Source organism: Anoplopoma fimbria, chromosome 16 (assembly GCF_027596085.1).
Source record: "Anoplopoma fimbria isolate UVic2021 breed Golden Eagle Sablefish chromosome 16, Afim_UVic_2022, whole genome shotgun sequence".
NCBI classification, from domain to species: domain Eukaryota; kingdom Metazoa; phylum Chordata; class Actinopteri; order Perciformes; family Anoplopomatidae; genus Anoplopoma; species Anoplopoma fimbria.
Genome location: NC_072464.1, coordinates 12,545,057 through 12,570,752, shown reverse-complemented (window position 1 = coordinate 12,570,752; position 25,696 = coordinate 12,545,057). Strand labels below are relative to the sequence as shown.

At 37.8% G+C, this 25,696-nt stretch overlaps 2 protein-coding genes across 2 annotated transcripts; one reads left to right on the top strand and one right to left on the bottom strand.

Moving 5' to 3' along the window:
* Nucleotides 1–10,717: 10,717 nt before the first annotated feature.
* On the bottom strand, nt 10,718–12,893 carry evx2 (even-skipped homeobox 2). Its single transcript, XM_054615940.1, is given in 4 exon segments — nt 10,718–10,926; nt 10,929–11,331; nt 11,791–12,026; nt 12,500–12,893. Coding segments are annotated over 4 exon segments (1,242 nt in total).
* An 11,137-nt stretch (nt 12,894–24,030) lies between these two features.
* Nucleotides 24,031–25,292, top strand: hoxd12a (homeobox D12a). Its single transcript, XM_054615750.1, has 2 exons — nt 24,031–24,595; nt 25,054–25,292. Exons 1-2 carry the CDS (start codon nt 24,031–24,033, stop codon nt 25,290–25,292), a joined length of 804 nt encoding a protein of 267 aa, XP_054471725.1.
* The last annotated feature ends 404 nt before the right edge of the window (nt 25,293–25,696 follow it).

Genomic DNA, 25,696 nt, shown 5'->3' with positions numbered 1-25,696 from the left:
TTGGACACACCTTCTCATTCAACTACTTTGAAGAAACTAAAATATAAAACATATTCTGGTTTGTTGAGCATTTGTTTGTTTACCACATAATTCCATATGTGTTCCTTCATAGTTTGGATGTCTTCAATATTAATGTAAAATGTAGGAAAAAATAAAAATAAATAAAAACCATTGAATGAGAAGGTGTGTCCAAACTTTTGACTGGACCTGTATATATATATACCATGTCAGCCAACCCCTACTAGTATTGATTGTCAGATGGACAGTTGATTGGCAATTATTAGTAGGGGTCATTGCACAAGCACACTGAGCCCCAAATGACTCTCACCAAAGGTGTCTGCGAATATAATAGCAGTTATGCTTTTTTGCAGATTTGTTAAAACTCGTTAGATTGGAGTAGGTACAATTTTGCATATTGATGTTTAGATTAGCAATTCAGTTTTTATGTGAATTAATTGGTCCCAACAGTTCCGTAAACATGCCTACTATCAAAGCCTGGTATAGGAAATATGTGTCAGTCAAGGAACTGATCATCTTTGTTTAGAAACTACATGGCTGTGTTTGCATAAACTGCAGGATTGCAAAAATGTATTTAGCTTAACAAGTTTTTCAAATAAGTAATTGCTTCTTAACCTTTATTAATACTGTCAGGCAGAAAACATGAGGCAAGTGGGGTAACTTGCAACAAAAGGTCCTGCTTCTGAATCAATGACGAGACACTGAAAGGACATGGAACGTTTCTCAGTAAGCCTCGATTTATATATAGTCTGTATTTAATCAGTTAATCTCATTTAGATAACAATCTCTTGAGACCTTGGAAGAGGAAATTGTCAAGCACAAAATTCACACAACACAGCCAGTCACAAAAAAGAAAATACATACACATGCAAATATGTATCTTAATGAAAACCCCAGTGTTCTTCTACACTGATACAACAGACTTAAAGTTTAGCCACTCTCACAGATGTTTTGTCAAGCTTTATGTTGTATGTTGTTGATTGTAGACAGCATCTGCAGCCCTCTGCCACTTCCTGTTACACGATTCAGTCCCTCCAGAACCCTTAAAGAAACAAATGCAAGAGCCAGGTTGTCAGGTAACCCCCGGTTTAGGATCAGAAACACATTATATAACAGTTTAAGCTCACCTATTAGGAGTTCCTATAAACTCCACATGATATACCCTTGTTGTTTATGTTCTTTTGATGCAAATAAGTTTGGCAGAACCTTGGCTGACTAACATTATATAGCCCTATACATGGCCATTGCAAATCCCACACATGAAAAGGATAAATCCATCTTAAGGAAACAACAGAATATATTATGATTATGTAAAGCAAGTGAAGCACTGCAGGCAGGTTGTAAGCAGAATAAGCTAAACTGGCAGGGAATCAGCGGCAGGCTGGCATAGTATCGGTCCATGTAAAACAATTGCTTCTGATTGTCTTAAATCAAAGGGAGAATCGAAAAGAAAAAAAAACACATGAAACTGGCCCACCTGACTTAAGCATGAGCGGTGGTATTGTTGTTTCCCCCCTCTTCCCGAAAGTATAAAGTGCTTTTCAGCATGAAAAATATCACCCTTTATGGAGACTCTAAGCATCACATTGTTGCATTTGGTCCCATACATGTATTCATGTTTGTGCTTGTGCAACATAGAATATATTTGCCATTGCAGCTCTTGGCAGCTATGTTAGCCAGTCCTGTAGCTACAAGTATGTGTGATGCTTTAGCAGTTGGGCCAGTATCCCAAAACATGTATGCATGTTGTCTGTCATTTCATAACAAGCCAAGTTATGAAATGACAGACTATTTTGTTGTATAGTATGTGTATTTATTGTCTGTGTCTGTGTAGTTGAGCTGCTGCAACACTTGAATTTCCCCCATGGGGATCAATAAAGGAATATAATTACTAAGTAGTCATGTTACGGTCTTTGCCGAGGTTTCTGGAGCGTGTATGGCCGCGCATCGGTTTTTTTTAATAACTTTATTGAGACATTTGTTCATACATATAAAACACAGACACATACAAACAGCAAACAAAAATGTAATTCATATTACGCCAGGGAATCTAAAAAGATTCACATAATAAACAGTCCAAATCGTACCAACAACTCAGTTAGAAGACTTTCAATATCAGTCAGTCCAGAGAGGTCACAAGTGTTGAATAGATTTTCACAGTCCTCATAGCTTTAAAGTTATTTGAATATTTTATAGAGTCCAAATATTCATTGTCTTCATTCTTAAACACTGGAAAGAAAGGTTTAGAGCCCCCAAACTTGCATTTCGTTGCTTCTATTCTGTCTTTAGACCAATGACGTCAGTAATGACGCCCTAAGCCTCGCTGCGCGTCCAAACCACGTGACTGGATCAGAAAGTGATTCAGATTTTGGCGCGAAACCGTAGATACATTATTGTTACTCCATAAAGACAAATAGTCTCCCCTGTACTGTACATACTTTATATACAAGCACATCCTCTGCCCTCTGCCCAGTTACACCTCTGCCACTTTCCAGTTTAAGAACAAACATATTTCCCCTTTTGCCATTATTATATTATGATACAATTGACAAAGTGATTGGTTTATACACAATTGATGCATTACTTACAAGAAAATTACAGTATTATACAGTTATGTTATAAACTCATAAAACACTTACAAGAAAGTAGGCACTCTATTGATATACATGGATTACAGGGTAATAGATTTTTATTACACTGTTTGTAGTCATTTCCAACAGCCTTTACTTTCGCAAAATACTGTATATCACAGAACACTTGGTTAATATCAAATCTGCATGTTTTACACTCTTTGGCCAACAGGATGTTTTGTGTACACGTGAAGCATCAAGAAATGAACCCTTTTGCAAACCAATTTGCTAGAAAGCTCCAATACTTTATGATGCTTAATTTCACCATCACTACTGCATTATTGCAAAATCAAAGCAGTGTCTTACCTAGTTACTTACTTGTTAGCTCATTGGTTCCCAGGCAAAAGGGTCTTCAGAGAATCTCATGCCAAGTTATACTTCCTGGTTCTACCATGTGTGGACAGCAGGGGTTGGAACAAATGTTTATTTTTGACAAGAGGGTTTTATCCTAAATCTAGTGGTTGCATAGATGTTTATCAATGTACTTGTGTGGCCACTTGATAACATCATTATTTAAATTGTAAATCTATTTGGCTGAATTGTGTGTTTATGCTTATCCATCTAGTAAGCCTCCCCATCAGTGGTTTGGTCCAGTCATGGTTAGGCCTAATGTCAGGGTATATTAAAGGTAGTTGAGCAATTGCCAGGGTTTGCTCCTCAGTTCTGTCGATTTGCTGTGCATGCTAGTACATAGAATACAAATAAAATGCAATACATTGCGATACCAGAAAAGAGCCTGTTCCTCCTTGCTTATCCTCCAGTGTGGGCCAACATGTTGTCACACTCGCCCACGACTTCAGGTGAATTTTAGAGAGGAACACTGGCTACAAATGTTATTTTTAACCAATAGGCCACTATGGAGGAGCAGAAGGTAATGGCAAGGAAAATGAATGCAAATAATCTTGAATTTAGAAGCAGGGGAACTTCAGTGGACTTAACGAGTCATAGTGAGAGTGAACAGGAGAAAGAAAACTAGTAGGAAAGAAATTTGGGGTTTGAGGGAAGGGGCTGTATATGGAGCTTTGTGCATTAAAAAAAACAAATTGAATGTACCCAGTTGAAATGTTCCACTTCGAAAGAAAGCTATGATTAAAGGTGTAGTTAAAAGAGTTTCATGCAAAGTGAATGCAATGATATTTAATCAGTGTAAAAGGGTGACCAAGTTGAGATGAGCTTTTGGGCTCTCTTAAACACCTGAAAAACAGATTACATATCAGGTTGAAATTAGTGGGACAGAGTTATTATTTAATTTAGTAAATGGCGTTTGATTTTAAATCCAGTGTTTGGCATTAATGCAACATTTTGGATGTCAGCCGCCCAGTTAAAAACAAACAAAGAAGATATTTTATCTTTATCATTTAACTAAACATGTAAAGTTGACTCTGTTGATGTTACATTGTGGATAGGTTGTGTTTAAGTAAATACATTTTAATGGTTTGCTTTCTAATGCTTCTAAATGTTTTGCTTACATTGTTGTAGTAGGTCAAAGTTCAAGCAGTAGCTACAGCCCCTTTCTATGAAGACACTATGAGTCGGTTGTGGCTTACTGTTGACTAGTAAATAGCTATATACAATCTGTGGTGTTGTGATGTTCAAGGCTGTGAAAAAAAACAATTTTTTTAATGGACACATTAAATGCATGTAGGGGCTGTGCAGTTAATTATAATGGTTGTGTTGGCTACTTCTTCCTGACCAGCACCAGTGTCTTAGGAATGGTATAGAGTAGCCAGTCAGTCATATAGCAGTAGCCACAGTTACAGCTGTAGCTACAACGGAAGCCACAGCAACAAGTGGTGTTTTTGGTTTCCAACCCACAGCCACAGCAAAGAGTTGGCCAACTCCCACTGTGTTTCATAGCAAGTGGCTGTAGCTAGATACTGTTAGCTAGCTGTTATTATATTGCCAACTATACCATCAGTCCTTTTACATCCCAGTTGTGTGTTCACTTTCAGGAATCCATGTGTTCGTCTGGTTTCCTTGCTGAGGACAAGAAAGGGCTCATTACCAAAATGAAGTTCATCAGTTTGGGGCTCACTGAAGAGTGGATATCAGGAAAAGATGATGTGTTGATGTGGAACCAAATGCACCCACGTCTGAAATGGCAGCACAAGGTGAGTACACAAAGAGAAACAGCAGAATCCCAGTTCAGGTAAGTCCTTCACACTATGCCTTTCAAGTTGGGTCATAACTGGTCAACAAAGGTGGCTCTTTCCAAAGTGTCCTCCAAGCATGGCTGAGAAATGCAGCCTTCTTTTGCAGCCCTTGCAGCCTACAAAAGAGTGGTTTAGTGCAATATAAGTTGGAGTGCAACAGACTGTACTTCGTGTTTACCAATGACCTGTGTCTGGTAGCGTCTGTGTATATGAGTGTTGTGCAGGTCAAAACTGAGTTTTTTGTTGCGTATGACACCCAATGCTTCATACTCTACTTACAGGATGTCTATAGCCAAATGGTAAAGATAAATGTTGCTACATTGTTTCCCTGGTTTGGGTCCAGTTGGGGTGTGCGTTAATTGCAAATCTACAAAAACAATAAACCATATATTTTGCTGTGCTGTTCATACCAAGTTAGCTTTCATATAAAGTGAAGAGAAGTTTATGATTATAATCAAATCACAATGTTTGTGTTTGGATTGTTATTAACCCATTGTGAGCAATGTTGCAAATGTATGACTAGTTATTTCCTATGACAATATAGAATTTTTGCATCAATCTGATCAGTTATTATAGTATTCCATAGGGTTATTACATCAAGTTATTGTTTCATAGTTGTTTTTCCATCAAAACATCGTTATATATATTATTTATAAAGATATTTGCAATATATATATATATATATACTACAATAAAACAGTATTGCATGAAGTAAGATTTTATCCATATTGCCCTCACCTCAGTCAAATATTTTTTACTTCCTATTTCCATACTTTATGGTAAACTTTGTGGTTGTGGTTATGTGCTATCTTTCTGTGTGACTGGTTTTAGAAACAATTTACTCAGTAAATCATATAAATTATGTTTTTAAGATATTTACAATGCAACCAGAATGGTTGAATATGATGAAACGGTAAAGCTGATTAATATACAAACTTCAAAGCCCTTCTGCTTTGACCTCAAAACTATTTTATATTGTTTTATTGTATTACTTTGTATTTCTCATGAAAGTGTTCAGCGACAGATCGGTTGCATTTGAAAAGTCATGAGCAGGTCAAAACATGAAAAAAATCCCTGCATACATGCAGAAGAAAATGTTACATTTTAAATCTCCCTCTCCATTTGGACTTAAACATCAGATTCAGATAACAGGGAAGTCCCAACCCTGAGTTGGTCACTGGGGAGAAACACTCACACAGCATCTTACAAGAAAAATAATAAATAGCTGCACACTTGTTTGAGTCCATCAACCTCTATAAATGTTGTTGACAACATTGATTTAAACATACTTCTATAGCTTTACACAGGTCAGGATCTGTTCTTATCTTTCATACTGTCTATCTGAAGTTGAAGGTATACTGAAAGGAAAAGTGTTGACTTTTAATCCAGAGCAATATGATTGAATTATGGTGAGTTAAAAATCGGCCCCATATCACTCTGATTTTGATACCTGCAGAGGCAACCAACAATGGGAAATTTGATCAGCATGTTAAACCACATTTTATTTTAAATTTTTTTGTTGTTGAATAAATTAAGTGCACATCTTGTATGTGCACGATAAACTGCATCAATAATCTTGGTGACAACTTGATTTGATATATATAGGTCTCTAATCATTTTCATTTATTTCTATGTATTTTCAAGTGTAACAATCAGTTACAGTTTTGCACACATTTAGTTGCAACAGAGACGTCCCACCTAAACCTCGTTCTTCACAAATAATGTGTAAGAAAAAGACTAAAATATATTTATTGTTGATGGAACCGGATGCAACCAACTTTCTACACGAAAAAATGTTAAATCTTATATTATATATATATATAAACTGTATTTCTAGGAATGTTTTCCTTTTTAAATTTTATAAACACAATAAAAAACTGAAATATGAAACAAAATGTACTGTTTATATTATGTGTCTCAGGCTGTTTTCAAGAAGAATAGCAATGCATTGCACCACCTTAACCGTATCCGGAGCTACGGACCTCTACAATAATTGGTCTTTAAACCAATAAAACCAATTTCCAAAGATAATTGAGAACATGTTTCGATACATATGCATGAAAAAAGGATTTTCCATACGACCGACTCACATGCTCATGTAATTGATTGAGGGGATGACCCGTTGTATTAAATGTTATTTGAGAACCATCAAAACGCGCAAAATTGCAAATTGCCCAGCTTGTATCTGAATTAATACCTCATTCATCATCATTATGGGTTGATAAGTTAATTTAACCATTTCACTCTGTCTTAATGAGCTATAGTTGAATTAATGTCATGTAATATATGAAAGTAACATTTGAACAGAGGCAATGATTTGAGACAAACAGAGCAGAGACTACTTTAGAAGCATAATGGTGGCATAAATCTCATCAGGCTCATGTTGCATGTTTTCCGTACATTTTGGGGAAAAAAAAATATTCCTGCTGAATATGTAAATTCCTAACCTTAAGAGGATTTTTAGGTGTGAAGTGCTGGTGTGCTTTTTGGCAGTGTTTGAATGTTTGAAGAGATTTGATTGATTTGAATGTTTGGATGTAACAGCTGGTATGTCAGTTGTAAATACTGCACTGCATCAGATTCAAATGTGGGGACAATATGTTTTAAGAAGCGGAGCTTTGTCTCACAGTTGTGGATTTAAGTTGCGTTTAAAGCATTAAAAGAAACAAAAGAAGTACATGTTGTGTTTTTTGTTTCGTTATAATAATGTCATATTTAGACCTCAGTTGGTTCAGAGAAGACCCTACTGAGCTGCCAGTCCTTCATCTGGCGCTGAATGACTGCATTTGACCATTAGGGGTCTTTGCTGTCTTCCAGTTCCACCTTAAATGCGTTTTGGCCCCGCTTGCTCCCTGTAGTTTAGGTTTTTTTGTCCTCCCGCAGCAGCTGTCACCCTGCATTACTCGCAGTCAGCTAAATGAAACATTATTCTAAACATATGCATCGTAATCAGTCCGGTCACACTTACAAGAACACGCGTTAATAAGGCAATCAATCACTCTGGAACAAGCAAGTTGTTCTGTAACAGCTCATAAACAGTGTGTAATGAAGAATTGGAGGTTAGCATGACACGGCGCTGATCAGATAATCAATGTCAAAGATGCGATGAATGTCAGTAAATGTAGTTTTCATGTCGTTTCTATAAAATCCTCAATTTACAACAAGCAGTTCAATTACCCTGAAAATACAGTCAATTAAATAAGGGTGATTGGACAGTAGGGGCAGGATCATCGATCTTTGCATTTCTATCTCGCTGGTGGACATTTAATTTGGTTTTTCTATTAGCAACGAAATAAAGAAAATATAAAAAATGTATTAAACAACCCAAAGATTTATTTTCTTGTCAAAAACCATTCAGCGAAGGTGACAGACAGTCCTCTGCATTATGATGAATTCTTTTTTCGGTCTTGCACATTGGATACAAAACTAATCGTGTTATTGTGGGCAGTGTTTTTCTGGCCTCTGTCTTTTCCTTTCTACACCTCCATCTATCTCAATGCTTTTGTTGTATGGGTTGCAACCCTCGCTTTAGTAAAGAGCAAGGAAACATGGTGATACATCACGCCCATATTTGCTGCCCTAATCCTATTTCTTTAATGGGGACGTTCAAAAAAGCAACTTATCTTAAAGTCCCTTGGGGGCATTCTGGTGTAGGCTATATTTTAACCAAGTGCAATTAACGACAGTATCAGCTTGTATCATTTAGAGGTAATGTAAAAATAATGGTAAATTATAGGGCCGGAATGACCCGTTATGGCAGGCCTCATATTCCCTGTAGCTACCACGTATTTTTTTAAGTAATGCTTTACAGTGTTTGCTATAGAAATGGTGTCACAGCACCCCAATAAGCTTAACATGTCTTCATTGTCGGAATGAAATTTGTAATTTAACATGTATAATATTAATGTTCTTAATATATATACACAGTGTTACATTCTTCCAAGCTTTTACATTAGAGGTAAGTTAGTTAACCTACTGCAACGAAATCCATGTTTGTTTGTTTGTTTGGCAAAAATGTTATCATTAATGTAAAGAAGCGAAAATGTGTAAAGATTTTTTTTTTTTGTATTTATTTTCCAAGAACAAACACGATCAATAAATAACATGATTTACATTTCATATTGCACAATTTTTTTCAAGTTAAAATATTTAAATTCATACAGTCATTGATATTTTAAATACAGCGATATAGAGTTATAACAGAGACCCTATGGACAAAGGCCAATACTATTTTCATCATTTTCATTTCAGTGCTCGTTTATCAGCCCTTTGAAGCCTCTTTTGAGTGGACCGTAAAGAAATGTTCTCCATAATTCAGTCTTACTTTTTGTTTACAGGCCAATTTGTAGACTATGTGATGCTCCTATTGGCTTGTACGTCCAGTGTTTAAACATTAAAAAACATTCAGCAAGTCACACAAAATAAATAAATAAAAATGTGTTAAAAAGAAAAAACAAGCCTACCATCCACATTTCATGAAGCATTTTTCCAGGGCGATCAATAATTCAGTTTTCAACTATCAGTAGGACTATCCATGGTATTTGCAAAATATTTCACGATTTACAGTTCACATGTTTTATAATTAACACATAGGTGATGTCCCAACAGGAACGAATAAAATAGCACATAGCCATTTTTACAGGCGCAGACAGATTGTAAAGCCAGACTATTTAGTCTGAACTTTCGCCTTGCTCAGTCCCGTCACTGTGTGTACTGTGTGAAGAGGTCCTAAAGGGATTACACACCTCATACTGGATTTGATATAATGAGGTGCAGCAATGTAAATAAAAAAAGAGATTCTACTGTGTGTCGAGGTATTTCACATTATCAGCAAACTAAATCTGAGGGGCTCTTTATAGGCTGCTTTGTATGCAATATTTCCCAAACCCTGCACTTGTCATATAGTATCCTGTTTTATACAGTGCATCTGTGTACCAGGACTGTCGCTTTGTTCCGGGTCTTTTGTATGTCTAATGACTTCCCTGCGCGGGTTGTTAGCACTTGACAGCGGGTCTCAAAACGAGGAACTTTCCTGCAGTCGTGTATTCAAAGAAGCTCCATCTAGGTACATGATTGGCAATTTTTGTCATGATCCTCTCATTATTAACATAAAAATTGACACGAAAGACGCGGTTCAAAATGATATGCACCCTTCTAGCTGATTAGGGGGTCCCCATAGAGCAGAGTCTGGGTGCTGGAGAAGCTGTCCCTGCCAGAAATCTCAGTCTATTAGGGCCTAGTGAAGAAAGATATGCTGCTGGGCAGAAAGGACCTTCTGCTATCTAAATTTAGTAAGCATAATTAGCTTAGGGTTGAATCTTAAGAAACACAGGACTCAAGGTAAAGTGGGTTCCTCACGCTGAATATTGCCTTTTGAGCCGCAGAAATGGGCCTATATGAATATGCCTCAGTTACAGTGGTTGGTTTGATTTTTTTTTTTTTAGAAATAAATAGCATAAATACATTTAGAATGGCACATTGATTGAGGCATGGGACAGAATGAACACACTGCATGGTCTGTTATTTTTTTCCAAAATATGTATAAATGAATCCACCTTAATAAAAAAAAAAAAAAAAAAAAAAAATGCTCTACTGGCACAACACAAGAGCACAAGCTTTTTATAAAAGGTTGTTGGTGAGTTGCAAAAAATTTCGGTGCGATACTATTCATGTGTTTTCTTTATAAATAGTATTTTGGACTCAACAAACCTGTAGAAATGAATCTAAGTGTGTGTGTGTGTGTGTGTGTGTGTGTGTGTGTGTGTGTGTGTGTGTGTGTGTGTGTGTGTGTGTGTGTGTTTGTTTACAATGCTGTCTAGTCGAATTATTTACCCCAGGTGTGATTTTTAAACTTGGCCTATCCCCTGAACAGGACTAGAGCAGAATAGGAAACGGTCGCGTGGGCTGCATGACGAGTTATCTGTTCAGTGAACTCTCTTCTCGTGGGTCTGGTGACGGGACTGAGGTCTTGCTGAGAACAGCGGCAGAATACGGCAGAAATCCACTCTCGGATCTTTGCCCCGAAGCTGTGCAGATAAAGTCAGCGCTGGCGCTCCTGGAGCCCAGTGCGCTCGCTGCCTGGCTGCTGTGGCAGCTGAGGCACGAGCAGGGCCCGGATGACGGCGCGCTGACCGCGCCGCCGCCGCCGCCGCCGCAGCCGCCGCCGACGCCGCCGCAGAGCTATTCAGGCCTGCGGGCGACTGGTAGAGTCCCGGGTGCCTGAAGCTGCACAGGAGCTCCGGCCGCGAGTAAGGGTGTGAGAGAGCCCGGAAGGTGTCGAGGGGTCGGATGGAGGTGGCGAAAGGCGACGAGGCGGCGCTGGAGGCCGCGGCGGCTGCGGCGGCGGCTGCGGTGACGCCGACGTGCGGGTAGTAGTGCAGAGGCATGTGCGAGTGGAAAGGGTAAGGGAGACTTCCTGTAGCTGCTGCGTGCGTCATCATGTAGGTGTAGAAGCTGGGGTCTGCTGGATGGGGCCAGGACATCGCGAGGCGCTGCCGCTTGTCCTTCATCCGCCTGTTCTGGAACCACACCTGCACACAGAGTCACAGCGAGGCCCAATGAAGCTGCCATGTTGTGTCCTCTACATGGAGACCACACTAGATGTCCTATAAATGCTCCTGTCGTTTAACATGAAAATGCACAAATGTCTCATGCAGAAGCAGCTCAAATAAACTCCAAAATAAAAAAATAACAGTTTAAATAGTGTTGGGATTTCGTTATTTTAAATTGTGTAGTTTATAAATTGACACATACCGGTTGCATTATTAGCACCAATGGGGTGACCAGTTAATAAAAGCTTTATTTTGTTTACAGGTTAAAAAAATCAAAATATTACACTGCAACTTTCCATGAATATGAATAATTATTATGATTGTATTTTCTACTGCAGAGTATTATGATTCTTCTTCTTTTTTTTTTTATAAACATGCAGCATTGCTTTCTCTGCACAAACACATGCACACACAAGAATAATGAAGATTAATCTGTACCTTAATCGTAGTCTCGGGCAGATTCAGCGCTGCGGCTAATTCACATCTTCTCGGTCTGGACACGTAATTTTCCCTGTAAAACTCTTTTTCCAGTCTTCCGATCTGTTCTCTGGTGAAAGCAGTCCGATATCTTCTCACTTGGTCGCTGTTTGAATTGTTTGATCCTCCCGATGAGTTACCGTTCATATTCTGAAGGGAGTTCGAGCTTATGTTGGAAGATCCAGAATCTGAAAAACCTAAAAAAAAAAAACAAAAAAACGGAAAGAAGCAAATTCTTAGGCCCATTGTTACCGATAATACTTCAATAATAAGCATGTGTGTGGGCTTGCAGTAGGCTATATTTGACAACATAATGGCAATTATTATAAGACTCTTAAGGTTGATTTACAATTTGTCAATAGGCAAATGCAAAATATTTGTTATTATTATTACACATGTATCCTTTAGAGTATAATAATAATAATAAACACAATAATAATAATAATAATAATAATAATAATAATAACCACCATAAGAATAATAATAGAAAATACTACAAATAACAGGCATGATAATGATAATAATATAATTTAGCTTTATTTCGGTTTTTGGATGGAGAGAGAATAACAACAGTGGCTAAATCCCACTCTATTAACATCAAAATACAACTGCAGCAATAATGGAAAAAATATAAATATGGAGAGAGAAAAAACATCAAGTATTTAAGTACCTTTATTGTTTTCCTTGTGCTGGCTCGGGGAGCGATGCGAAGGGCAGCCCACCTCCACATCACTGTTAATATCTGAATCTGGAGAAACTTCGGAGTAAAGGCTCATTTTCTTCCTGCTTTCTGACGAAGAAATTTCCGCCGACGAGGTATTTTCACTGTTGTGGTGTGAACCGAAAAGACTGTCAATTTCAAATTTGCTTTTCGTCGGGATGTCCCCGTGATTTCCATGGAGAGAAGCCGAAGTTATTCTGGGGCTCAGCCGTCCGCTGTGCTGAGAGTTTTCCAGGGCCTCCAGGACTGAGTTTCCCGGCGTGTCTGCGAGCCTCTTGCCTGCGACAGGACTGTGCAGACCTCTCTCCATCAATATCATCTCCTTTCTTATCCTCTCCATCATTAAGCCGTGCAAGACGAGGAAGAAAGAGGAAGAAAAAAAAAAAAAAAAAAAAAAAAAAAGGAAAAAACAGCACACAACACTTGTCCAAAGGGGGGCTGGAGCACCAATGAGTTGTGTCGGAGCTTAAATCCGCATGCAACTCAGCAACTGTCTCTAAAATAACTGTCTCTAAACCTTTTTATAAGCAAGACGCAAAAAAATGAAAGAATCTGAATGCAATCGAAGAGCGACTGCTGAAAACGCCCGGTGCGTCCTCCCCACAGCAGCAAAATGTCATTCATCAAAAAGTGGTTGCTGTTCGTTGTTAAAATGCTCGGCTGACGTTGCTCCAATGATCATTTATTGTAACAGGTTTATAAGCAAATAAATAGGAGAGGGCTGTCACTTGATGATGGAGGCGGCCTTCGGTCAGACGAATAATATCCAAGTGGAGAGGAAGAGAGGAGTGAGGAGCGAGGTGCTTGTCCCTGGGTTGATCTCTGAGTCTGCTTTAGATTGCTCTGGGGTTTGGCCTCTTGGGTGAAATTGACAGTCTGATTAATAAAATGAGCGGCGCAACATTTCCCTCTTCATTTAGGAATATTATTATGCTTTGATTCTCTATTGTTTCCCTGCTCTCTTTTGCCCTCCCCCTCTCCAATCGTTGTTCTTTTCATTTATTCTCCTGAATTCTTTTCTTTTTTTTTTTTTTCTTTTTACAATTTCTGCGACTTTAATCAGAATTTTGAAGTGCATTAGGATTAAGGTGCAAGTGTGTGATGAGAGATTAAGAGTACTATTTTTTCTCTCTTTTTTTTTAAAACATGGTGATTTTTTTTTTTAACCACATTTCATACTTTTCCACCCTTTATTTTTTTCACACAGTTCCTCAAAGACACCTTTTGATGTGGTGATCATGGTTGCATTAGTACCGACAACAGCACACTCTTATATATATATTATGCATGTAGAAATATCTTACTTATATGAAATAGCTGGCTACTTAAAAACAATCATCATTTGACAATCAGTAGACACTGGTATTTAAATAACATTTCGTTAAAGGTCATTATTCACATTTTCTTTGTTTCTTTCCATTTCCTCTGGTGTTGAATTTAAACGAAATACTCCGTTTTAAAAACGTATACTTAATATTTTACGTTTTTAACAGAATCTCTTATCGGTTTTAAATTAATTTCGTCCCGGTCAAAACCTTTATTATGCATTTTAGTTTGTGTATTTACAGGAAAATAGCTGCCACATGTATGCTTCATATTAACTCTACCGGAGACTCGGTGTGTAAAGACATAACACCCATACATGGACTCCTAGTTTCTCGAAGAGAAATGACTAAAGGCGTCAGATCATCCTCTTTGCGTCCTCTGGCGCCTCCTGCAGGTTTTAATATTTATAACTGTCATTGATAGTTTTCAGAGGAGCTTGAAGCTGCAAAAAGCCAAAGAGCCACATCCCTAACCTCACTCTGTGTCTTACTTCTTATAATATGGTGAGCAATATAATGGGATTCAATTCAGAACAAAGTCTGTCTGCCCTCTGTGATAATGCAGAATATGACCATGAATGTTGACAAATATAAGGCTTCAGGATTAGAACCAATTACAGCCTGAAGTTCAATATCATATTTATGCCTCATTTTGAAACATTTCAGCCCACTTAATCATTTGTTCAAGAAAATGGGTTTGTGTAAAATAATGTTTTAATCTTTAAGATAATCATGTTTTACTACTCACAGGATAAGACCAATTAATACATTTCATTTAGTTAAATGAACCCATCGTTTCATTAGTGAACACAATATTTTATTTTAAAGTTTAATGAAAAAGAAATGCTTTGTACTCAATTAAGACACTGGTGTTTGCAATCTCCTAAGAGCTTTGGGAATTTACATTTTATATAATTAGGTCATTTGCATACATGTTGTGCAGCTGATGAATCTTTCTAGGAAGAGAGTTTTACCTTAAGATATTTTTAGATGTCAGACACTTCTGAACTGTATAATCCTCTGATCATTTCAAATGTGTCTTTGCATTTTACTCTTAACCTTACTTAAGTTACCATTGTAGAGCATAATAGACCAATTATCAATATTCTGCCCATTTTCTGACTCGGACCAGCTTTGATTGGTCACATTGTTTGATTAAAGCCTTCAAGAGACGTTCTTAAGTTCACGTGTTCGTATCACTGAAGTATTGGAGCAAAACAAACACAAGCATAGAACAAATAGTTTCTCAAGATGGCAAATATTCACTTTTCAACAATGCAATTTTCTTTCTTTTTTAACTGAGTGCATATTTGTACATGGCATTTTCGAGAGAGGGTCTTTCCCCAAAATGTCGGCTACACTTTAATCTTCGGACAATGAAGTGTTTAGTGTGTATGACTTGAAGTGGCTCTTATGCTCGTCTTTAGAGGCACAGATGCATGTTTCTTAAGCTCTTCAGTTGAAGTGTGCACTTGAACTGATGAACAACAGCACACGCTGAATGGATCCTTGCCTCAACATATGTCAAGAACATTTTGGTTCCATAGATATGAATCTAAAATTTGAGTGCGAATGGCAATTTTTTATTGTGCAGAGGTCACAGGGTTTCTCAACATTTTGGTTGGCAATTTCCAGATTTTCACTTCAGTTAACTTAATCTACACCTTACTGTTCTTACTGTGGATCCATCTGTGTGCAAAATATCATAATAAACATCAACAACATTCTGAGAATTAAGGTTTAAAGGAAGTAGATGAAGGGATTCTGCATTTTTTAAATAAGCATGAGGCCAAATTGAATACATTTTCTTGAAAGTCATGTGTTAAACACTCTTAATGATTAACTCAAATACAACTATCCTTTAATTACATTGAAAAAAAGAATATGAAACACAGCAGACGGGTATTAATCTGTAAAGTTGGCTAGACTTACAAGGAAGTGCAAACCAAAAAGGATGGTCATACATTTAGTTTATTGATTCATAATGACAATGCACATTAATTAGCATTTCCGTAAGTGTCTGTTAGCCAGCCCTCTCACTTTTACAGGCAGTCCCTTGGCACAATTTTCATAACCCAATGAAGTGAATGGGTTTCAGAAATACGCAGAAGTTGCAATAACAGGCAACATAATCAACTTTCTCAAAACAGAAAGTAGAAAATGTAGATACAATAATGTAGCAATAACATTGACTAATTGGTTTTTTTTTTCCATGCAAAGCAATAAAAAAAAGCAGCAAAGCACAAACAAGCATAGGCTAACGTATATAATGCAATGAGATGTAGATGAAGCATAAGATCAGAGTCAATATCCAGATCAGGACGAAGAGGAGTGGCCATGTAGGGCTGAAGTGGGACAAGCCAGCAGCAACAACCATGGCTTTGATTGGCTGAAATAGCTGTCGATCGAGCAAAAACATTTATCTTTAAGCTTAAAGGGCTCTGCACACACCCACAGATGCATTTTCAGTTATTCTTCCGATTCAGCCTCTGCTCAGGTGAAAAGTGGGTGAGCGATGATGGGAGTTGCATCCATCTACCTGTAAGAGTGATGATGGTGATAGTTGTCAACAAAGCTAACAGGAGAGTCAAGGACACACCCACACAGTCCTAAGCTGTTTTATCAGCCAAATGATTCAAATTACCTGTGTGCTTACCAAGGGTGTGCAGTGTCTTTGAACGTTGAGATTTAAAAGACACCAGCAGATAAGCAGGTGTTACTAATATCATTACAGATGCCACTGTTTGATTCAAGTGTCCCGATAAGCAGCTGAAACTGAATCGTTCATTTATATTATTGCCTTTGTTTTTCCCTACTGTGAAATGCCAAAACCTCATCTGTGATAAAGACCAATTAGAAGCACATTAAAACATGTTGGATTACCCCACGTGGGAAATGTGGGATTACCTTGACTGGGGAGATTTCTCAGCCACCTCAATACAGTCAGTGTTGTAGGATGCAGCATCTAGTGGCCACCAGAGGAACTGCAGCTTAAGGCAGACGTTGACTACCACTCAAGAGTGTAAATTTACGACCCTGGCAATAGAACCATTCCTCTCTGAAGGCCTCTCTTCAGCCTGGGACCCCCTTAAAATGTGTTGCAGGCAACAAAACAACCACTTTATTTGCTGATATTCATACACATCATTTGTTAAAAATTGAAAGATGAGTTCAAGACTGATAAGAATGTTAAAATGCTGCATGTTTTTTTGATAATGTAAATATCCGGCAGGTCAACAAAAATGTGACCCGTATGTTTCATTGCTCGTCAAAGCAGTGACATGTTCAGTCCATATCTTTTATATTTATGCAAATATACTTATACTTATCATTACTGCTGATCATCAAGCTCGTTTTTATTTGTTTTTTTTGGGAAACAACTTGTCTCATTCATCAGTCAACTGGCAGTGGTTTAAAACGTGCTAGGGTTGCAGAATCCGTCAAAGTGCTTTTATTTTTGTAAATTGCAGGATTGCTTTGTGTGACAGTTTTGAATCCCTTGACCCCTTGACCCCTTGAACTTGACTCCATCTTAGCAAGTAGAAAAAACTAACCCAGGCTCTTCAAACCCCTAACAGAGTACAACTATTAGGGCAAATGTGAGCAGTCCTTTACCATAAATAACTGCAGCAGACAATGGAAAATGAATCACACAACATATGTAGTTGGATAAAAGCGTCTGCTAAATGATTGTAATGTAATGATACATCAGCTGTAGTAAGAATTAAAAAATAAATACTGTAGAATATTTGACATATTTGACACTTGATGCATCTGTAATACTTTCTCTTATCACTCAATGGTTTAAACAAGGAATTAATGTGATGAAGCTGTCAAGGTGTGTGTTAATACGCAGTGGGTCAGATAAATACAGGAAGATGAAAAAGGTTGCCTGCACCTAAAAGCACATTACAAACATTATTTTAAGGATAAATTCAATATAACCATTTTTTAAAAATCTTTTAATGTTTAATGAGCTTATCTGTGTATCAAAACGTAAAATGCCCTGTTGTTTTCTAAGCATTATGTTTGCGGGTTGTCCGGCCCATCCTTGTGATTGTAATATCTCAGGAACGTCTGGAGAGAATTTCTTCGAATTTATGAAGTGATGACATTTTGCACAGACAAAAACTGAAACTTGACTGGTTTACTGGGACCAATGAATAGTCTGGGACTGGGACCAGTGAATAGTCCCTTTACTTATCAGTTCTTAAAACCCCATGAAGAGGAGCCAAATGATATCTCTACTTAATCCTAACAGATTTACATACAAAACAAAATGCAGATATGTTGTTTAATGTCTGTTATTAGAGTGCAGATTTATAGAAGCCATCGCACATAAAATATGTTTAAATGGAAGTAGCCTGACCATAAAATCCAGGTGTGTTGATTTACTTAGTCTAACCTGTTAGCCACTTTGTTCAAGAAGTTGACACGGAGAGGAGACAGATTATCATTGACATATTTTATTGCTCTTTTTGATATAGACAAACTATAGCCTGTTTGTTTTCTGAATGGTCTTTGTAAAACTATGAAGTAACTATCAAGTGTTCACACACAAATGTAAACAACACAATGAACTCCATCACAAATTACAGTCAAATAACTATTGAAACACAATTTGCATTTTACTGTATGCGTATCTAATACGCTGTGGTTTCAAGCAGTATGTAAAATTAATGTTTTGCGTTCATCATACACATTTCTTTTCTTATTCAGCACTGGTCTGCATCATGTTCCCCTACTGAGCCCCTACAGTCACACTCATTACAGGATGCATATATAATACATTTCTAATATATAATGACAAATTCTAAGTTATGTCCCCTGCTTGTGGGCATTTTGTTGATTTTAGAGCACATTATTGCATAGATGTAATATGTAATACCAGAGCTCGAGCCAATCAGCCTTTAGAACTCACTGAAACACATTGGCACACTGCTACTACTTGATATAGTTTTTTAAAAGTTATTATGGATGCTGAAGAACATTTTTTATTCCCCTCTTAAGTCTGTGTAAAAGACAAAGCATCAGCTGTTTGATTTATTAAATAAAATATTTTTATAATGATTATTATTATTGTTTTTTTTTATTATTTAAACCCCCAGTCAGCTGAACCAACTCATTAATGAATGGTTTCAGTGTTGAATGCTAAATGAAGCTGTTTTATGCTCCTGTAGTGTTTGAACAACTGTGCCTTTGCTGCTCCAGAGCTCTTTCCTTACGTGAGAGCGCCATCTAGTGGCAACCTGTTGTGAATGCAAACAAACCAAATAACAGCAAAGGGACCAAACTAAAAATGCTGCCCTAAACTTTGAAAATAACAGTCTTAAAGTCTTAAAGCTGAATACTTCCAAATATTTAAATTAAAGGAAGGCATGAAATATATTTTCTTCTGCTCAGCACCGTGATCGATGAAATAAATGTCTTTACCGACTGCTTCACATCACTGAGTCAATCAGAAACGTAAGGCAAGGCAAAGCAAATATTTAATATATCATTATGCTGGCAATAAAGATGCTGTTTCTCTCAATATAAATGTATCATTACAGAGTAGCCTAAAAGGCAACATTAATTTCCTCAGAAAAATAGTAAGTAAACTTTGTTTAAACAATCACTCATGTTTCTGCGTCTTTATATTTAAAATACCGTTGGTCAATTCCCTGCTTTCTCGGTTTTGTCTTTAAGAAACTAAGAGAGTAAAATCTCAGTAGGTTTGATGGGGACATACTTTTTAAGACACTAATGGTTGGCTCAACACGGATTATCGTCTAGTAACTTCTCAGTAGAATATAGTATTATCAGCAATAGTCAGCAATAGTCTATTGTATATTTTCTTATTTCTATTTTTAAGTTATGTCTTTATTATTGCACTGTGTTTTTGTATTTAATGTACAATCAATCGCATGGGCAGATTCCTTTTATGTGTTACGCACTTAATAATAAAGCAATAAAGAACTTCTGATTCTGATAGCGACTAATATGAGTCGAAGGAACTTTCAGTCAAAATAACTAATGTGTAGATGATGAAAAGTGAATGTTTAGGCTACACTAGCTTTAAGTCATTTAACAGCACTACGTTATGAAGTGTTCCTTATAACGGATAACACTATTTAGGTAAACACATCTTTAGTATTTTACAGGTTAGCGTTCACAAGTTACTCATTATTTGCTTTTACTTTCTGTCGATTTGTTTTTTATTTGTTTATTACTCATTTATTGGAACCTTAACAGAACATTGTATACCTCATTGTTACATTGTTTTAAACATGACCTTGGCGATAATGTCGTTCATCGTAGGCCCAAGTTTGTGCAAACTAAACTTGATTTAAAAGGAGTAACCAGTGCAACATGTGTTACGTTGGTTTTAATTTAAATATTCTACATTTAGGCTATTTTACCAACATTTTCCATCAAGTGCATAAAGTCGCTGAGGGTTTTTTTTTTTTTTTTTTTAACTCTCTAAACTCTTTAATCTCATCTCGGATCTTTACTTTGAAGCTGACCAAACTCATTACGCCTGCGGGAAACCGTGGATTTCATTTATATGCCTATACTTTCACAGTTATTTAGGTCAAATTTCATCGCCAGATGTTTAATTTCATTTGAAATGATTCAGGTTCTGTAACTCCCTTTTGTTTGACAGCTTTTTCATATCCTCAACCAAACATATTTTCCGTTTCAACTTTTCAAAGAAGTGCTAAAAAAAAAGTCGAAAAATACGCGATGCACAGCTGCAGCTGAAAATAATCCACATGTGTGAACCTGCTCTATAAACCCTCCTAATGTCTGTGGCTTCTGTCAAATCGACATAACTAGAAAATAATTCAAAACTTTTTTTTTTTTTATCCCATGAAAAACTACAAGTAATCTTGTTTTAATCTAGTGATCTGCAGTTCCCTCTCAATAATATACCACGAATTAAACTGCAATCTCACTTTGGCTCCCACTGACTCCAGACACTGTTTAGATTTCAACACTTGGAAGATTCAAGGCAACATTTCTCAGCCCAGAGAACTTGAACGAGGGAAGCAGCAAGTTTATGACCAAGGACAATAGACGGCGGATAGCTTCCTTCAAAGGGCCTGGAAAGCAACCAGACAGAGATCCTCAATTTGGCTCCGGACACCCTAAACATGAAGGACGAAGAGCAGTAAACGAGGCCAAAACCGAACACTAAACCTTCTCCTAATTTTGTAATTGTGGGAGCCCATCTTCCTTTGTGACCTAAGACTGTTGGCCTGAATTCAACTAGAAAAACTTAAAGCCTCAATTTCCCAAATATAAACTTATGAAATATGAATGTTTCAAAGAGAAAAGTTGCTCTGCCCAGTCTGTGATGGTACACCACGTTTTGGGCGAAATTTGCCGCAAAGCAAAACAAATTAAAATGGAAATGTGGCAGCCAGAAGGTATAACAGCAAGTTAAATAAGAATCCATTATGTTTATTCATTTTGTTTAAATTGGGATTAGTTTGTTCACATATTTTCTCATGCGATAAATACAATTTGCTTTTAATTTAATTCATATTACTCACTGTTTTTTTGTCCTTCATGGGGCCAAATGCGATTTAGACATTTTTTACGTAACGCGGTATGAGAACTGAATATTGAAACCACACTTTGACAACCTTTAAATATAGCTTAGAAAATGTCCTTAACAAAACTAACAAATACATTTAAAAAGCTTAAAATAACACAAGCGTTCACTATAGAGATATTGCAGTCAGTCGTGTAATATTATTATCTTTGTTAGTAGTTTCTATATTCATTTTTGTAGCATTGTGTTCATTTTTTCTACATTATATTTTTCAGTTGTGCATTCATGCATTAGTGTCGCTTTTCCAAATCTTATGCCAGCTTTTTTGTGTTCTCTGTTCTTGATTTAAACATACCAGGAACAGTCATTTAGAACAAACCAGAAATGCACGTTTATGTTTGCACTTTTCCTACCTTGTCTGCTGATGCTGGTAAAGGCACACCTTTAGCATTATCATATTATCCCGCAGAAAAGCAGTAAATCTGCATAACTCCAGCGATGAATGAAACTGCTGATGTTTCATTGCAGAATTAAACAACTGACAAACAATGAAAATAGCAAAGACAGCATGGCAGGATTAAGGCCAAATACGAACATGTACCGCCACCTATTGGATTAGACCCGCAACTACTCAAATGCTTACTTGATGGTCATTTTGAGAAATTAGCTTGGTTTAAATCCGGTTTCTTTTCAATCTCAGTGAAATGTATGTAGAATGATTGGCTCTATGCAAGAAGCTACAATTAGCCAGTCCGTCTGGACACCGTGCAGTTGTAAGGAATCCAATCTACAGATTTGTTGTTTATAATATAATTACTTCATTGTCTCTGAAGTGATCAGGAACTTTTGATCAAAACAATCATCCAGAAGCGCTTTTTCCACACTATGGGGATCCTTTGTATGGAAAAACCGACTGCTCCAAGTCTTCAGTGTCGGTGCATTTGAAATCCCCAACACACACACACACACACACACTCACACACATACACACACTCACACACACACACACACACACACACACACTCACACTCACACTCACACACTCACACTCACACTCACACACACACACACACTCACACTCATTAACACAAATTTTACTTAATCTAGTATTTGAGAAATTTGGTGGGGCATTGTGTACTGCAGAAATAAAATCTGCAGAAAAATAATCTCCAATGATACCACAAAAAATAGCCTGATGGAGGCCTGTTAGTATTTTCTTCCGATAGATTATCAGATGTCTATAATGTAAATCTTATAGACATAACACTGGTGATTATAAACCGCACACGTACACAGTTTACCATGATACACGTTATTAAATCCCCATAGGACGAGCGTCTGGTTCTTTAGGGCAGCACTGACCAGATCTGATAGTACACCAAGTACTGCTGGTCAAATGCACTTGGACTTGGATTACTAAATTTACGCAGTATTTGATATTTAAAATGTAAATGGCTTTAAATTTAAACAATAGTGTAATCATTTTGCAAGGGAATTATATGATTTTTTTTGTGGTTTATTTCCAGGTGCTGACATTTGACTAGAGGTCGTAATTGTACAGTAGGTAGGCAACGCAGAAGCGTTTATATAAAGATGACGGTGGAAATATTCCTTTTCTTCATTCCGGAAAAAAACTACTAATGTTCCTTTTAAAGAAACTATCAACTCACACTGCACAAGAAGCCTGGATGCAGTTCATTAAAGATGTTGCCTGTCAGATATAAGAAATAAGGTGGCCTATATAAGAACCTCTGGTGGTAAACGCAGAAAAAATGTTTTCATATTTATTCGAGGTGTTATGAAGGCCGGTGTGAATTTTCAAAATGCTGATATCTTTCCTGATGTTTCACACGTTCTTTTTCCAGTAACGTGGAACTCCTTGTCCGCACGAATTAATGCGACATTGTTCTCTCAGGGAGTGACCACAAGAAAGGCATCACATCAAAGGCTACAATGTACTGTATCTGACATAAAGCCACATAATAGAAGGGCTTGGAGCTCGTTAAGATTTTGCATGTGGGTAAAGGGGATTTTTATGACTTGTTTTCATCAACATTTTCCTTCTGTGCTGTGTTTTGATGGACTGTTTTCTGTCAATGCAAGAAACCACTTAGAATTATAGCCTTTATCCCCAAAAGCATTCAGTATAATTGTAATAATTCTGCGCTGGAAATATGTCATGAAGCCTTTGTATGCCATTGCGCATTGTCTCCGGTCTCCTGTGGTGCATTTAAGGCCCTGCATTTTCCAAAGAGTCCTCTTGCTGTTCTTACTGTCAGCACAATGACACCAGAAGAGATACTGCGCCTGTGCTTTTTTAAATCAGAGCCCCTGACACTTTATTTGACATGAGCCAAATATTCTTATGATATTCTCGGCTGAACATGTGGTTAAAATCGAACTACATCCCCCCCCTCCTCCACCACCACCACCCACCCAATACCAAAATATTTCCTCATGGAGTATTTTTGCTTTTGCAGTTCTGGGAGCAAGGGTGGGGCGGAACAACACATTTTGCATATCACGTGACGCTGTATGAACAAATCAACAATTACCTACCCGTTATTCTCCAGGAGTCGCTAAGAGGCTCGCGAGAAGCGTCTGAGGAAAGCTCCATGGAAATGTGTGAGCGGAATCCTCTAAACCCCAGCTATGTTGGTTCTCTTCTGAATTTGACTTCCCCTGAGTCGCTGTATTTCTCCAACCTGCGGGGTAATGGAGCCCACATACCCGGGCTGCACCACCTCCCTTACAACAGGAGAGATGTGTGCACGCTCCCATGGACTTCCTCGAGTGCGTGCACGTCTGGACCAGCGGCACCACCGCCACAGAGTCGCGCCTTCGGAGGCTACTGTCCACCTTTTCTGTCCAACCCGGTGTCTATAAATACCAGCTCGTCCAGTGGCCACGTCAAGGCGCATCTGGAGGAGTCGGCCCGATGCTTCCAGGTGGCGCACCACAAGGCGGAGGAGTCCGGGAGGCGAGAGGAGCTTTACGCCGGGGTGCTCGGGGCCGCCGGTGACCGCGGCTACTCGGACCCGGACAGTCGGTCTCGCAGTTCCGCAGCCCAGCTGGATCCGGATTCGGGGGATCCGCTGAATGTGAACGACACCAAAAGGGAGCAGAATCCCATTCAGCCATCAGCTAGTCACACATGCTCCAGGACGACTTTTGCAGAAGGTTTTCTATAACTATTTCTATTCCATTATGAGAACACAGGAGGAACTATATATATATATATATCTGTGCTTCACGTCGTTGTGTCTCATGCCGATTCTCTCTTGTGATCTCCTGTCACATCATTACTAATATGCAATTGGTCTATGGCATATTACTATAAGGGAGTTGGTTAGTGTTGACATCATATAATGCATTTTATGGTCAGTTTATGTCTCCTGTGGTCTGATTATTTATACTGTGTCTTGAATTCATGGTAATATTAGCCATATTTTCCTATATGTACAGTAGGCGAGCTCTATAATATTTAATGTGTTAAACCGCTTTTTGGTTCCTTAAGATATAAGCAAGATTAAGTAGTACTATTGGGAACAGTTAATTCCCTTCAGTCTAAAGCCCTGCTCCTGAGGTTGGTGTTAATTTAAAGTATAAAACTTTGTTTCTACCTCTGCTCCCAGCAGCTGCCCCGTGGTGCTCGTCACAAGTGAAAACCAGGAAGAAGAGAAAACCTTACACGAAGCTGCAGCTGGCTGAACTTGAGAATGAATTTATGATGAATGAATTCATAAATAGACAGAAACGGAAGGAGCTGTCAGAAAGACTGGACCTGAGTGACCAACAAGTGAAAATATGGTTTCAGAACCGGAGGATGAAGAAGAAACGACTGATGATGCGCGAGCATGCTTTCTGCGCGTACTGATGACCTTTGGACTTGATCATGACACGAGATGTGTTGCACTATGAATGTTGCCGCACATCACATGTGCACACACACACACGCACATTTCGGTTTGTGGCATGGACTTGTATTTATAGATATGTAAAAAAAAAAAAAAAAAAAAAAAAAAGTTTATATTCCTGTCACATAATATTCTGAGATTGTATTTAGTCCTAGGTTCAATTATATTAATAGTAATCAAAATGCAGATTATAAGGTAGAAGTGATCCTATCCAATTGGTCTTTTATGCTTTTGAATTTCTTCAAATTCGCAGTAGGCCCTGGCTCCTTATTGGTTTGTATCTGCGGATAATAATAAACCTTTAAATTGTTTCTCATCCAGCTTAAAATGCTATCACACCTAAAAAGGTTACTTGTTTAAACAG

Bases quoted from the DNA above. Each gene is read 5' to 3' on its own strand.
- hoxd12a (XM_054615750.1), top strand. From the start codon at position 24,031: ATGGAAATGTGTGAGCGGAATCCTCTAAACCCCAGCTATGTTGGTTCT. The intron at 24,596-25,053 runs GTTTTCTATAAC...TGCTCCCAGCAG, and splicing joins CAGGACGACTTTTGCAGAAG to CTGCCCCGTGGTGCTCGTCA.